The sequence below is a fragment of the Eleutherodactylus coqui genome, chromosome 8 (assembly GCF_035609145.1).
Source record: "Eleutherodactylus coqui strain aEleCoq1 chromosome 8, aEleCoq1.hap1, whole genome shotgun sequence".
Lineage (NCBI taxonomy): Eukaryota > Metazoa > Chordata > Amphibia > Anura > Eleutherodactylidae > Eleutherodactylus > Eleutherodactylus coqui.
In genome coordinates, this window is record NC_089844.1 from 189610898 (window position 1) to 189625750 (window position 14853).

General features: G+C 60.8%; 1 protein-coding gene across 2 annotated transcripts; it reads right to left on the minus strand.

The window, feature by feature from the left end:
* Positions 1-1297: 1297 nt before the first annotated feature.
* Positions 1298-14848, minus strand: PRR14 (proline rich 14). Of its 2 annotated transcripts, none has more exons than XM_066577127.1 (9): positions 14660-14827; positions 7480-7630; positions 6689-6726; positions 6406-6473; positions 5623-6319; positions 5247-5364; positions 5052-5167; positions 4335-4406; positions 1298-1616 (listed from the first exon to the last, which is right to left on the minus strand). In XM_066577127.1, exons 1-9 carry the CDS (start codon positions 14716-14718, stop codon positions 1358-1360), a joined length of 1578 nt encoding a protein of 525 aa, XP_066433224.1. In that variant the 5' UTR covers positions 14719-14827; the 3' UTR covers positions 1298-1357. The 2 variants fall into 2 exon arrangements, 1 of the variants encoding a protein (XP_066433224.1); XR_010786458.1 differs by lacking the exon at positions 4335-4406 and adding an exon at positions 4443-4646 and having other exon boundaries at positions 1481-1616; positions 14660-14848.
* Between the last annotated feature and the right edge of the window lie 5 nt (positions 14849-14853).

Below are 14853 nucleotides of genomic sequence, written 5' to 3' on the forward strand. Positions count from 1 at the left end.
TTTATGCGAAACTGAATTTCATCATTCAGAAGAAAAATGAAACATGGGCACATTTACACGCAACAATTATCGGTTAAAACATGGCTTTAGCCAATCAGAGACAGTGCTCGATGAATGGCTGTGATTGGTTCAGAGTGCTGGTTGTGATTGACTATGCGTCAGCCAATCAGAGGCAGCAATTCCAGGAGGCGGGGATTTTTCAATTCCTGTTCAGAAGAGATGAATGAGAACAGTGGCGGGGACCTGGGGAGAAGATGCAGCGGAGCCCCAGACAGCACTTCTAAGGTGATGTGTGTGTATAATGTTATTATATATATATATATATATATATATATAATAACATCTCATTTTTTTTTTCCCTGCAGCTTGGGCTTAGGTAGTGGCTTTCCCAGGATTTCCTACCGTGAAGGTGTATCGCACCGCACAAAAATCGCATTTTGGTGACCAGTGCGATTTTCGAGCAGGGTCTATTCTATTTCTAGACGTTTAGCGCTCATCAACGATGAGAAATATTAGAAGCCGGAGTTGGCTGCAGCATCGCTGTGACCAAAAACTTAAGTAAATCGAGGCAAAAACGCCATCCAGTCCAGCCACAGTAGAGATGAAAAAGTATATAGTATACAGGTATGCACGTCTCTGCCATGTGCAGGCGACCTACATCTGAGATAAAAGTAGTAATGCAAACTTTGTGGCATGTCTAAAGACGGGTAATTAAGGTAGGCCTGGTTGGGATGGACACGTAGGGCAATAAGACTGGCTTTAGCCAGCATATAGCACCGTGGTATAACGGCAGAAAAAGATTGGAAAGGGTTAATTGTGCATCCTATAGCAGGAAGGGGTTAATGCCTTGAACAGCTCTTGCATGCTTTACGACGCGCATAAGGGGGTTTACCATTAAAATCAATTGGAACCACTTCCGATCCTCTATTGCCTGTGAAACCTGTGAGAGAACCATAATTTCACAAATGCGAGGAGGCGTTTTTTTTTTTCCAGGTCAAAATAGTCTCGCATCTGCAGGCAAGTCGCACGTTGGCACTCGCCCGTGTGTAAGGAGCCTTAGCTGGGGACACAGAATTAGGTTCTTCCTGTGTGCACAGCTTCTACGACGACCACCACCTCCTCCCCTCATTTTCTATACCTACACGCTTCCCCATGGAAGACAGAAATCAGATAGGTCATCAGACTGCATGCAGTTCTTAGCCATCCACAGGGAGCACTAGTGCAGCCTTCCAGATTCTCCCCTGTGCAGTGCAGGCCTCGGGACCACTCGTAGTTGTAACTCACACAGGAGACAGACCATGAAGAACTTATGTGATTTATTGGTGGCAGGGTTACATATGAGGACTGAGGTGGCTGCTCAGGGATCAGCTGTGTCTTCCTGTAGGGCTGCCTCCAGCTGGGTCAGCTTGTGCTGCAGTAACAGTTCATAGTTGACATTCTCTCCTGCGCTGGCCGCTGTACATCTCCGGGTTCTCCCCACTGCCTTCCCCTTCTTCCGCTTGCGTGGAGCAGCGCCCACATTCTTAAAGACCATACTTCGCCGCAGTGGTCGCTGACTGGTGAGAACCAGTGTGCCACCCTTCATTACTGGCTCTTCAAAGATGGTTTCAAACTTTCTGCATGAGAAGAGTGCGTTAACAGGTCTGTTTCCTAATCCAGTGGTCCACAACCCTTTTTGGCACCAGGGACCAGCTTCAAGCAAGACCATTTTTACAAGGCCCGGCAGGGTTAGGCGGGACATGGGCGGGGCTTTGGTTATATAGGGCGGGGTTATGAAGGGGGTTGGAGTTTAGTGCATTCTTATTTAATTATGACATTTAGAATGTCCTGGCAAAACACACATAGGGCAGTATATAATCTATCCCCCCCCCCAGCACACACATAGGGCAGCATATAATTTATCTCCCCCCCCCCCCCCAGTAATAGACAGCCCCCACCCATCAGTAATTAGCAGCCCCTCCCCCTGTAATAAGTAGCCCCCCACAGTAATAAGCATGTCCCTCACCCCCCGTAATAAGCAGGCCCCGCCCCCGTAATAGACAGCCCCGCCCCCGTAATAGACAGCCCCGCCCCCGTAATAGACAGCCCCGCCCCCGTAATAGGCAGCCCCCCAGTAATAGGCAGCCCCCTCCCCCCAGTAATAGGCAGCCCCCCCCCCAGTAATAAGTAGCCCCCCCCAGTAAGCATCCCCCCCCCCAGTAAGCATCCCCCCCCCCAGTAATAGGCAGCCCCCCCCCCAGTAATAGGCAGCCCCCCCCCCCAGTAATAGGCAGCCCCCCCCCCCCCCCAGTAATAGGCAGCCTCCCCCATAATATGCAGTACCCCTCCCCCCCAGTAATAGGCAACCCCCCGACCCATATACTTACCACAGCGTCGCTCTGTCTGCTTGCCCTGATGTCAGTGTGCAGCCTGGAACGCTTCCTCCCCGAGTCCTCTCCTGCGGAACTAATGAGCAGGGGACTCGGGGAGGAGAATCCTGGCTGCACACTGAGGTCACTGAGTGCACCCCTCCCGCTACAAGCCATGCTAGAGGAGTCACATATAACCTTATACAGTTTTTGATGTCAAAACCAGGAGTGGCTGGTGACGGAATCTTTCTGCGCCACTCCCCCTCCCCCGTATACTTCTCTTTAACCTCTTAAGGACCAGTATTTTAGTCCCCCAGGACGAGACACTTTAAGAATTTTACCCATGTGGTGGTTTTACTGCCATATTTTGTCTTCAGATACCAAGATTTGTTTTTACCAGTGACATATAGGGCTTTTTTTCTTTCTTTTTTAAAATATTTTTCACTGACTTTCCAATTTTTTTTTCTTCATTGGGAGTAACAATGCTAAAAAGTTCATTTAGATTGGGAACGTCCTATATGGAAACGGGTTACTCATTTTGTTTGACATTTGAATATACAGTTTGTATCACTTGAATTACAGTGCACGCATCGTGAGTTTGTTGGCATTAGTCATTTTCATAAAATTTGTTAATATATAGTAATTTTATTCTGTAACTTTTTTAAAACTCATTCTTGTAACTTTTTTCCCCCCTCACCATCTATGTCCCCCATATCATAACAACTCTGGGGGTCATGCCCATTGTCATTTTATGTATGGGGGCACCCGGTGGTCATATGATCGCCAGGTGGCACAGTGAAATCAATACTTTCACTCTATCACATATCGGTCATTGAGCGCTACGTAGCATAGAAAGAAGGCATAAGCAGTTAAAAAGCCACTTCTCCAGGTAACAAAGTATGTTAGGCTGAATGAAGACAATGTCCCCATCTACTCTAGAAAGACGTCTAGTCCCCTCTTAAACTCTCCTATGGACCACATCCTCAGGCAGAGAGTTCCACAGTCTCACTGCTCTTACAGTAAAGAATCCCCTTCTATGTTAGTGATGAAACCTGCTTTCTTCTAGACGCAGCGGATGCCCTCTTGTTACCGTCGCAGTACTTGGTATAAACAAATCATGGGAGAGATCCTTGTATCGTCCCCTAATGTATTTATACACAATTATTTGGTTGCTACTTAACCATCTTTTTTCCAGGGTGAATAATCCAAGTTTTGATACCTCTCTGGGTATTCCAGTCCCGTCATTCTATGAACCCCCTCCAGCACTACAACATCTTTCCTGAGCACCGGTGACCAGAACTGTACACAGTATTCCATGTTAGGCATTATATAGTGGAAGATGTTCTCATCCCTCGCCTCTATACCTTTTAATGCACCCCAAGACTTTATTAGCTTTTGCAGCAGCTGACTGGCATTGGTTACTCCAGTTTAGTCTACAATCCACTAGTACCCCCAGGTCTTTTTCCATCTCACTTTTCCCTAGCAGTACCCCATTTTGTGTATATTGGTGACATCCGTTTCTCCTGCCCATGTGCATAACCTTACATTTGTCAACATTGAACTTCATTTGCCATTTTTCTGCCCAAGCCCCCAGCTTATCCAGGTCCGTTTGTAGCCGTACATTGTCCTCCTTTGTATTAATTATATTGTATAATTTTGTGTCGTCTGCAAATATTGATATTTCACTGTGCAGCCCCTCTATCAGGTCAATAATATATTGAACAGAATGGGGCCCCAATACTGAGCCCTGTGCCCCCCCCCCCCCCCCCCACTAGCAACGGTGGCCCAATCAGAAAATGAACCATTACCACCCTCTGCTGTCTATCTCTGAGCCAATTCTTTAACGAGACAACCCTGTAAACCCACTGCTAGTTTTTTGGCTTCAAAAACTGCATCAGAATAACCACATGCGGCCTCCTTCAAGGCAAAGATGGCCAGGTTCTCTTATTACTAGAACCACCAGTGAAAGTTCTAGACTGTTCTTACTTTTTCTCTGTCGGGGTGTGGTAGTTCTTATTTGTGTAGATCTCCTCCAGACTGAAGTCATCTTTCTCCAACCTTAACAAATAAAGAAACAAAGTTGCAGACGGGTACCTGTAGCTTTGTATCAGACTCCGCCTCACAGGAGGCTACTGCTCACATCATCCATAAGAACGCGATTGGCAATAACCAGTGACAATTTCCATGAAGAACACGGCACTCAGAAAGTGATGCACAAATAGATGTAAGAGTATAGCGGCCATCCATAAACACCACTTCAGTCTGATCCTGGACCTTCCTCAAGCCACTGGATGGCATCTGTAGGTAAAGATGGCAAGGGGCAACATTAGCAGCACTAGGAAATGTCACCTCTGTCACTGGAGACGGGCACTATGTCTTTTTGTGCCTCGGTTCTGAGTGTGGGGTTCCTTTTGGACATTGTCATTAGGTGTAGGAGCGGGTCTGGGCACAAGTCCTCAGAGGGCTGTGCGTTACGCATGGGGTTATCTTCTCCCCTATTGCATCTATTCCATCATCAGCTACGAGAGAATGGTGCAGGCTACAACAGGTCTGGTGCCAAAGGACCATTCAGGCTAGCGTGGCCATAAGCTCATCAAGCATCTGGTGGAAGCTTAGCTTCTATCCCATTAATTTTGGCATCACCTATGTGAGCAAAGCTTTTGTCGTGACGTCCCATCACATAGGACATAGCATGACCCTTACCGGACACGTTTGGGTAGGCCCAATGGCGTCAGCTTCTCTTCCTGTCTCAGCACCCTCTTCCGTATGCGGATGCTGGATACTTTATTCTCTTTGGAACGAGAATGATTTCCTGAATCCTGGAGTGGAGAGAGAAATGTTTATAGAGACACAAGGTGGACCGCTTCCTCCTCGGCCACAAAGAGTCCCATTTCTCACCTTAAAGTCAGAATCTGGAAGAGATTCCTTTGTTACCTGGTCCTCAACCTGACTGAGGCCCGGCTCTCTATCCTTATCCAAGCCAAGGCCAGCAGGAGACCCCTCACTGTGGACGGAGCTGGATGGGTGGAATCAAACACAACAATGGGGGTTGAAACAGAGGGTAAGAAGAGGTGAAGCCCGGACAGGTGTGACCCAGGAGACCAGGTGAGGAAAAAGTCAGAGGGAGACAGACAAGTAAGAGGAGCTACAAGCGGGGGCCAGCACCGCCTACTCCATCATGTCTAGACAACAGACAGAGCTTAAGCCAATCCCCAGGAGAAGCGAGGCAGATCCTCAGCATACTGCACATCTATCCAGCCCTTGGGGGTCTTACCCAGTTGGAGACTTTCGCATGTCACCCGGCTGGAACGGTGATTGCCTAAGCACAGACGGATGATTCTCCTTTCGAAGGCAGGACAAGGAGAAAGAAGTCAAGGCCAGCTTCGGGCACTCCTCCACTGATCCCAGGCTGTGCCGCCTCCTCCGGCAGCTATATGGCTCAGCAGTGGGCTCCATTACATCTAGGCTATGCCTCCGCTTGTGCCGCCTGTGGGGAAGTAAGGGGCAGGAGTCGTAGCGTTGTAGGGGAGGGCGGCACAATATGGATGGAGAATGAGAGGGCTCTGTTTGCAGTCTAAGGTTTGCAGGTATTGTTTGAGACGGAAAAGACTTTTCCTCCAGCGCTGAAGAGAGAAAGCCACATTCTTCACAGTCTACACCATGATGCACGGGGGACAGACTAGAAGAGTGGACGGAGTCCTCGGCCGCTTCTCCAGGAACACAAAAGTCCTGTTGATTCGGCTCATTAGAATGGGCACCAGCTTTCAAGTTACGGGCATCTTTTCGACTTTTTACTGGGGAGAGAAAGATTTCGGCAAAACTCTCCAACTTGGAACGCACACTGTTGAATAGTGGAACCAAGCCCCATCCAGGCTCCTCTTTGGGAGGTGATAATGGTGGAGGACAAGTAGGGAACGTGTGTGAAGGCTCCTTTGTGGAGACGGGCAGGGCTGTTGGAGATGGTGTGATAACTAGTGTAAGGAAGAATAGGAGATTAATGGCAGAAAACATGATGCAATGCTTTTATTACCCCGACACGCTACACAGTTTCTCTTACCCGGACTCCTACACAAGCTGACAGAGCCGAGCCGGTCACACACCGTCCAGTCTTCAGTCCTCGACTTTCTGCAAGAGAAGAACTGGTGATACACGGCCTCATGTGACATTCCCATGTTAGACTCTACAAGGAGACGGTCTATGGACAGGAACCTATGAGCACAATCGTATTCACCGACATGAAGCGACTCATGAGCAGGAGACACCTCAGTGGTAGAGCCAGACTCTACAAAACCAGCCGGCCCACGTGTGTTCACAGTACACAAGTATGACAATATTCATACCGCTCACAAGGGGGAGTCTTCATCTGCAGTTGCTCAACCTGCAAGATAAGGAAGGCGTCAGCTAAGACAATGGGAATCACAGGCAGCCCTCAACCACCATTTTTGTAGTGTCCCAGACTTCCAATGTGAACTAATGGGATTATCGGATGGACTTGATATACAACTCCTTGATTGATAAGTCTGCACAAGTGAACTCTAGACACTGACCCCCACCCTTCAGGCAATTACTCTAGATGCCCAGGCTGACATCTTGCCTCATGACATTACATTTGGGGTATAGGTTAGCACCCCATTAACTGGTTCGTGCAGCCTTGTCTGTTACACACCCTCCGCTCATCCAGTAAGAGGCGAGCACTGACCAGTGTATCACCAGTTGTGACCCGCCACTTGATTGGCCCACACGGCTCCAACATGGAGAAAAGAATGAGCAGAGATATGGACAGGAATTTCTTTTTTTAACCGGCATTTTTTCCCGTAGCGCACAATGCACCTAATATGAGGAGGCGCGCTCATCATGTATCAGGCACATCCTGGCTACACAGAAATGTACTGCAGGTGCGATCTGTAGTAAATACCAGCAATTTACACTAGTATCGCGCATAAGTTATAAATGTGTCGGTCTGCCCAACGCCCCCTTCTAATGAGCCACACCCTTTTCGGCAAAAGGGGTGGACAGTGGTGGAACCGCAGAAAGTTGCAAGTTTTTGCATGAGCAATCCTTACACCACTAACTTTATGCCAAAACCTGCTGTAGGAGGTCCCCCATAGCGTTACTACGGCCGTGTTCCTACCTCGTGGGCGATGTCTCTCAGTTCCACGGACAGAATCCTCCTTCTTTCTCTCTCCATTGGGGATGCCAGGCGGAGGGTGTGGGGCGAACCTCGTGGTGAGCTCATGGCAGGCGTGTGCTGAGGAGGAGTCAGGCAGTCATTCGGGGACGGACTAATGAATCATACAAAAAGTGAAAGTTATTAACATGCTGGTGAAGAAATCTCAACAACTGATAAATGGAAGCGCAGAAAAGGCGCTGAGCCATCTGATCAGCAGTCAGTCATTCGCTTTACACAGATGATTGATTAGTTGTTCGCCAAAGTTATAGAGGGAAACGGGCTGCAGAGTATTTCACAAGAGAAGAGATGACTGACTTTACACCAGAGACTACTTTTAGGTGAGCTGAAAGAAAACAACTGTATTCTGAATCATCCTGTTGGTGGATATGTTTGCACAAATCTTTGGATTCACCCTTTCGAGTGATTTGGCTGACAGCTGTTGGCGTGAAGGTTCTCATGGACGCGGCCACACGGGGCGGAAATCATGTGGAATTTTCAGGGCAAATACATCATTTCTGCATCCAAAACAGTCAGAACCGGCATCGTTGGAGCAGACTCTGACACGAAACCAGCTGCACATCTGTATCAGGTTTGGGGAGATCCAGCGCACCCCTCCCAGCCTTGAACCAGTCCCAGGCAACCTGCAGAGAAAGCCCGTCGCACAGCCTTCTCCCTCCGCTGTTACCGCTCTGACAGCAACCTGTCCAGTGCCCGTCGCGCAGCCTTCCCCTTCCCGCTGTTGCCGCTCTGATACGGCCTGTAGGAAGCTCTGCCGCCTCCTTCCCCCCTCGCTGCTGCTACTGCCCCGACCGCAGCCGCCTCCCTCCCCCCTCGCTGCTGCCCCGACCGCAGCCGCCTCCCTCCCCCCTCGCTGCTGCCCCGACCGCAGCCGCCTCCCTCCCCCCTCGCTGCTGCCCCGACCGCAGCCGCCTCCCTCCCCCCTCGCTGCTGCCCCGACCGCAGCCGCCTCCCCCCCCCCTCACTGCTGCCCCGACCGCAGCCGCCTCCCCCCCGTCCTCGCTGCTGCCCCGACCGCAGCCGCCTCCCCCCCCCCCTCGCTGCTGCCCCGACCGCAGCCGCCTCCCCCCCCCCCTCGCTGCTGCCCCGACCGCAGCCGCCTCCCCCCCCCGCTGCTACTGCCCCGACCGCAGCCGCCTCCCCCCCCCGTTGCTACTGCCCCGACCGCAGCCGCCTCCCCCCGCTGCTACTGCCCCGACCGCAGCCTCCTCCCTCCCCCCCGCTGCTACTGCCCCGACCGCAGCCGCCTCCCTCCCCCCTCGCTGCTGCCCCGACCGCAGCCGCCTCCCTCCCCCCTCGCTGCTGCCCCGACCGCAGCCGCCTCCCTCCCCCCTCGCTGCTGCCCCGACCGCAGCCGCCTCCCCCCCCCCTCGCTGCTGCCCCGACCGCAGCCGCCTCCCCCCCCCCCTCGCTGCTGCCCCGACCGCAGCCGCCTCCCCCCCCCCCTCGCTGCTGCCCCGACCGCAGCCGCCTCCCCCCCCCTCGCTGCTGCCCCGACCACAGCCGCCCCCCCCCCCCCTCGCTGCTGCCCCGACCGCAGCCGCCTCCCCCCCCCCCCCGCTGCTACTGCCCCGACCGCAGCCGCCTCCCTCCCCCCCCGCTGCTACTGCCCCGACCGCAGCCGCCTGCCCCCCCCGCTGCTACTGCCCCGACCGCGGCCGCCTCCCCCCCCCCCCCCGCTGCTACTGCCCCGACCGCGGCCGCCTCCCTCCCCCCCGCTGCTACTGCCCCGACCGCGGCCGCCTCCCTCCCCCCCGCTGCTACTGCCCCGACCGCAGCCTCCTCCCTCCCCCCCCGCTGCTACTGCCCCGACCGCAGCCTCCTCCCTCCCCCCCGCTGCTGCCCCGACCGCAGCCGCCTCCCTCCCCCCCCCCGCTGCTACTGCCCCGACCGCAGCCGCCTCCCCCCGCTGCTACTGCCCCGACCGCAGCCGCCTCCCCCCGCTGCTACTGCCCCGACCGCAGCCTCCTCCCTCCCCCCCGCTGCTACTGCCCCGACCGCAGCCGCCTCCCCCCCCACGCTGCTACTGCCCCGACCGCAGCCTCCTCCCTCCCCCCCGCTGCTACTGCCCCGACCGCAGCCTCCCTCCCCCCCGCTGCTACTGCCCCGACCGCAGCCTCCCTCCCCCCCGCTGCTACTGCCCCGACCGCAGCCTCCCTCCCCCCGCTGCTACTGCCCCGACCGCAGCCTCCCTCCCCCCCGCTGCTACTGCCCCGACCGCAGCCTCCCTCCCCCCCGCTGCTACTGCCCCGACCGCAGCCTCCCTCCCCCCCCGCTGCTACTGCCCCGACCGCAGCCTCCCTCCCCCCCCGCTGCTACTGCCCCGACCGCAGCCTCCCTCCCCCCCCCGCTGCTACTGCCCCGACTGCAGCCTCCCTCCCCCCCCCCCCGCTGCTACTTTCCCGACCGCAGTCTCCCTCCCCCCCCGCTGCTACTGCCCCGACCGCAGTCTCCCCCCCCCCCCCCGCTGCTACTGCCCCGACCGCAGCCTCCTCCCTCCCCCCCCCCCCCGCTGCTACTGCCCCGACCGCAGCCTCCCTCCCCCCCGCTGCTACTGCCCCGACCGCAGCCTCCCTCCCCCCCCCCCCGCTACTGCCCCGACTGCAGCCTCCCTCCCCCCCCCCCCCGCTGCTACTTTCCCGACCGCAGTCTCCCTCCCCCCCCGCTGCTACTGCCCCGACCGCAGTCTCCCTCCCCCCCCCCCCGCTGCTACTGTCCCGACCGCAGTCTCCCTCCCCCCCCCCCCCCCGCTGCTACTGCCCCGACCGCAGCCTCCTCCCTCCCCCCCCCCCGCTGCTACTGCCCCGACCGCAGCCTCCTCCCTCCCCCCCCCCCCGCTGCTACTGCCCCGACCGCAGCCTCCTCCCTCCCCCCCCCCCCGCTGCTACTGCCCCGACCGCAGCCTCCTCCCTCCCCCCCCCCCCGCTGCTACTGCCCCGACCGCAGCCTCCCTCCCCCCCCCTCCCCCGCTGCTACTGCCCCGACCGCAGCCTCCCTCCCCCTCCCCCCCGCTGCTACTGCCCCGACCGCAGCCTCCCTCCCCCCCCCTCCCCCCCGCTGCGACTGGCCAGACCGCAGCCTCTCTCCCCCCCCGCTGCTACAGCCCCGACCGCAGCCTCCCTCCCCCCCTGCTGCTACTGTCCCGACCGCAGCCTCCCCTCCCCCCCTGCTGCTACTGTCCCGACCGCAGCCTCCCTCCCCCCCCCGCTGCTACTGTCCCGACCGCAGCCTCCCTCCCCCCCCCCGCTGCTACTGTCCCGACCGCAGCCTCCCTCCCCCCCCCGCTGCTACTGTCCCGACCGCAGCCTCCTCCCTTCCCCCCCCCGCTGCTACTGCCCCGACCGCAGCCGCCTCCCCCCCCCCACGCTGCTACTGCCCCGACCGCAGCCTCCCTCCCCCCGCTGCTACTGCCCCGACCGCAGCCTCCCTCCCCCCCGCTGCTACTGCCCCGACCGCAGCCTCCCTCCCCCCCGCTGCTACTGCCCCGACCGCAGCCTCCCTCCCCCCGCTGCTACTTTCAAGACCGCAGTCTCCCTCCCCCCGCTGCTACTGTCCCGACCGCAGTCTCCCTCCCCCCGCTGCTACTGTCCCGACCGCAGTCTCCCTCCCCCCGCTGCTACCGTCCCGACCGCAGCTTCCTCCCTTCCCCCCCCCCCTGCTGCTACCGCCCCGACCGCAGCCTCCTCCCTTCCCCCCGCCCGCCGCTACCCGCCCCGACCGCAGCCTCCTCCCTTCCCCCCGCCCGCCGCTACCCGCCCCGACCGCAGCCTCCTCCCTTCCGCCCGCCGCTACCGCCCCGACCGCAGCCTCCTCCCTTCCCCCCGCCGCTACCCCGCCCCGACCGCAGCCTCCTCCCTTCCCCCCGCCGCTACCGCCCCGACCGCAGCCTCCTCCCTTCCGCCCGCCGCTACCCGCCCCGACCGCAGCCTCCTCCCTTCCCCCCGCCCGCCGCTACCGCCCCGACCGCAGCCTCCTCCCTTCCCCCCGCCCGCCGCTACCCGCCCCGACCGCAGCCTCCTCCCTTCCCCCCGCCCGCCGCTACCCGCCCCGACCGCAGCCTCCTCCCTTCCCCCCGCCCGCCGCTACCCGCCCCGACCGCAGCCTCCTCCCTTCCCCCCGCCCGCCGCTACCGCCCCCGACCGCAGCCTCCTCCCTCCCCCCCGCCCGCCGCTACCCGCCCCGACCGCAGCCTCCTCCCTCCCCCCCGCCCGCCGCTACCGCCCCGACCGCAGCCTCCTCCCTCCCCCCCCCCCCCGCTGCAGCCTCCTCCCTCCCCCCCCCCCGCTGCAGCCTCCCCCCCCCCCCGCTGCAGCCTCCCCCCCCCCGCTGCAGCCTCCCCCCCCCCCCGCTGCAGCCTCCTCCCCCCCCCGCTGCAGCCTCCTCCCTCCCCCCCCCCCCCGCTGCAGCCTCCTCCCCCCCCGCTGCAGCCTCCTCCCTCCCCCCCCCCCCCGCTGCAGCCTCCTCCCCCCCCGCTGCAGCCTCCTCCCTCCCCCCCGCTGCAGCCTCCTCCCCCCCCCCCCCGCTGCAGCCTCCTCCTCCCCCCCCCCGCTGCAGCCTCCTCCTCCCCCCCCCCCCCCGCTGCAGCCTCCTCCCTCCCCCGCCCCCAGCCTCCTCCCCCCCCCCCGCTGCAGCCTCCTCCCTCCCCCCCCCCCCGCTGCAGCCTCCTCCCTCCCCCCCCCCCCGCTGCAGCCTCCTCCCTCCCCCCCCCCCGCTGCAGCCTCCTCCCTCCCCCCCCCCCCGCTGCAGCCTCCTTCCTCCCTCCCCCCCCCCGCTGCAGCCTCCTCCCCTCCCCCCCCCCCCCGCTGCAGCCTCCTCCCCTCCCTCCCCCCCCCCCGCTGCAGCCTCCTCCCCTCCCCCCCCCCCCGCTGCAGCCTCCTCCCCTCCCCCCCCCCCGCTGCAGCCTCCTCCCCTCCCCCCCCCCCCCGCTGCAGCCTCCTCCCTCCCCCCCCCCCCCGCTGCAGCCTCCTCCCTCCCCCCCCCCCCCGCTGCAGCCTCCTTCCTCCCTCCCCCCCCCCCGCTGCAGCCTCCTCCCCTCCCCCCCCCCCCCCCCCGCTGCAGCCTCCTCCCCTCCCCCCCCCCCCGCTGCAGCCTCCTCCCCTCCCCCCCCCCCGCTGCAGCCTCCTCCCCTCCCCCCCCCCCGCTGCAGCCTCCTCCCTCCCCCTCCCCCCCCCCCGCTGCAGCCTCCTCCCCTCCCCCCCCCCCCGCTGCAGCCTCCTCCCTCCCCCTCCCCCCCCCCCGCTGCAGCCTCCTCCCCCCCCCCCCGCTGCAGCCTCCCCCCTCCTCCCCCCCCCCCCCGCTGCAGCCTCCCCCCTCCCCCTCCCCCCCCCGCTGCAGCCTCCTCCCTCCCCCTCCCCCCCTGCAGCCTCCCCCCTCCCCCTCCCCCCCCGCTGCAGCCTCCTCCCTCCCCCTCCCCCCCCTGCAGCCTCCCCCCTCCCCCTCCCCCCCCCGCTGCAGCCTCCTCCCTCCCCCTCCCCCCCCCCCGCTGCAGCCTCCTCCCTCCCCCTCCCCCCGCTGCAGCCTCCTCCCTCCCCCCCCCCCCCTGCAGCCTCCTCCCTCCCCCCCCCCCCTGCAGCCTCCTCCCTCCCCCCCCCCTGCAGCCTCCTCCCTCCCCCCCCCCTGCAGCCTCCTCCCTCCCCCCCCCCTGCAGCCTCCTCCCTCCTCCCCCCCCCCCCTGCAGCCTCCTCCCTCCCCCCCCCCTGCAGCCTCCTCCCTCCTCCCCCCCCCCCCTGCAGCCTCCTCCCTCCCCCCCCCCTGCAGCCTCCTCCCTCCTCCCCCCCCCCCCTGCAGCCTCCTCCCTCCTCCCCCCCTGCAGCCTCCTCCCTCCCCCCCCCCTGCAGCCTCCTCCCCCCCCCCCCGCAGCCTCCTCCCTCCCCCCCCCCCCTGCAGCCTCCTCCCTCCCCCCCCCCCCTGCAGCCTCCTCCCCCCCCCCCCCCCTGCAGCCTCCTCCCTCCCTCCCCCCCCCCCTGCAGCCTCCTCCCTCCCTCCCCCCTGCAGCCTCCTCCCTCCCTCCCCCCTGCAGCCTCCTCCCTTCCCCCCCCCCCTGCAGCCTCCTCCCCCCCCCCCTCCCTCCCCCCCCCCCTGCAGCCTCCTCCCCCCCCCCTCCCTCCCCCCCCCCTGCAGCCTCCTCCCCCCCCCCCCCCTGCAGCCTCCTCCCCCCCCCCCCTGCAGCCTCCTCCCTCCCCTCCCCCCCCGCTGCTACTGCCTTGACCGCAGCCTTTAGGGAGCCCAGGGCACAGTCTTCTCCCTCCACTGTTACTGCTCTGATGCGGCCTGTAGATGGAGCCCATGTGTTATTCACGGATGTGTATAAAAGGGTGAAGTAATAATTGTTATACCCCTGGGTGGCGAGTAGCCGGTACCCCCAGCACTGGGAAAGATCCAGAAAACCAGTGTGTACTGCAGCGTACAGCGGGCACCGTGGGGTTTCATAGTAAGGGAGGCTGGATGGTGCCAGGGTGAGCAGTCTGCCTTGACTACAGTAAACGGGGCTCAAATCCTGAAGTGCTGAGCGAGAAGCCTGCGGTGAAGTCTGTCAGTGTAAACGGTCTGCACAAGCGATGACGACCTTAGCGGTGACCTCAGCGCTCTGCAGTTGTTTACCCGACTGTTGGCCATGTGATAGAGCGGTTACTTAGTGAGGGGAACTAGAAGACGGACGCTGCTTTGGTATTGATGAGCCAAAAGTACACACAAGTGTGAGCGCATCACTGGAGTACTTGATGCAGCGCGGTCCGAGTGACGGGGCCCCGGCGGAGCAGCCAGCAGCACCAACGGTAGCCACGGCGGGTGCGGGGCGTCCTCTCAGCTTGGTACAGCCAGAACATTCGGTGTGGAGTTCCACAGGGCCCCTGGATAGTTGTGGTGTCCAGAGCCCTTGCAGCACTCTCTGGTATCAGCCACCAGGCACTATTCAGAGAACTATTAGAAGGGGCCTGAAGTCACTAAGAGTCCCGGAGGAAGCACACAAGAATCCCACAGAAGAGACCCATCACCACGGCGTGCAGACGGCGCATCCAGAGCCGGGAAGAGTCCCGGCAGCGCCGGTGTTTACAGTGCTGGGTGGGGGAGGAGAGGGCGACGTCCTCACACGGGACGCCTTGGGCCAATGGAATAGGTTACTCACCGGTATATGAGAAGCCGCCTCCTACGGTGATGGCGGGGACTTTTGTCCTGTGACGTCATTGTATACACGGAGCTGCCGGTCCAGGAGAGCGCAGCATGCCGTGCAGGCACTTCCTTTACTAGCCCCGCCTTTTCCGCCTACACATAACTAAACGCTCCGTTTCTGCGGTTACATACCACGTGATTTCAGCAGCA

Bases quoted from the DNA above. Each gene is read 5' to 3' on its own strand.
- PRR14 (XM_066577127.1), bottom strand. From the start codon at position 14,718: ATGACGTCACAGGACAAAAGTCCCCGCCATCACCGTAGGAGGCGGCTT. The intron at 6,727-7,479 runs GTAGGAACACGG...CTTATCTTGCAG, and splicing joins TGAGAGACATCGCCCACGAG to GTTGAGCAACTGCAGATGAA. The intron at 6,320-6,405 runs GTAAGAGAAACT...TCCTTACACTAG, and splicing joins CAGCTTGTGTAGGAGTCCGG to TTATCACACCATCTCCAACA.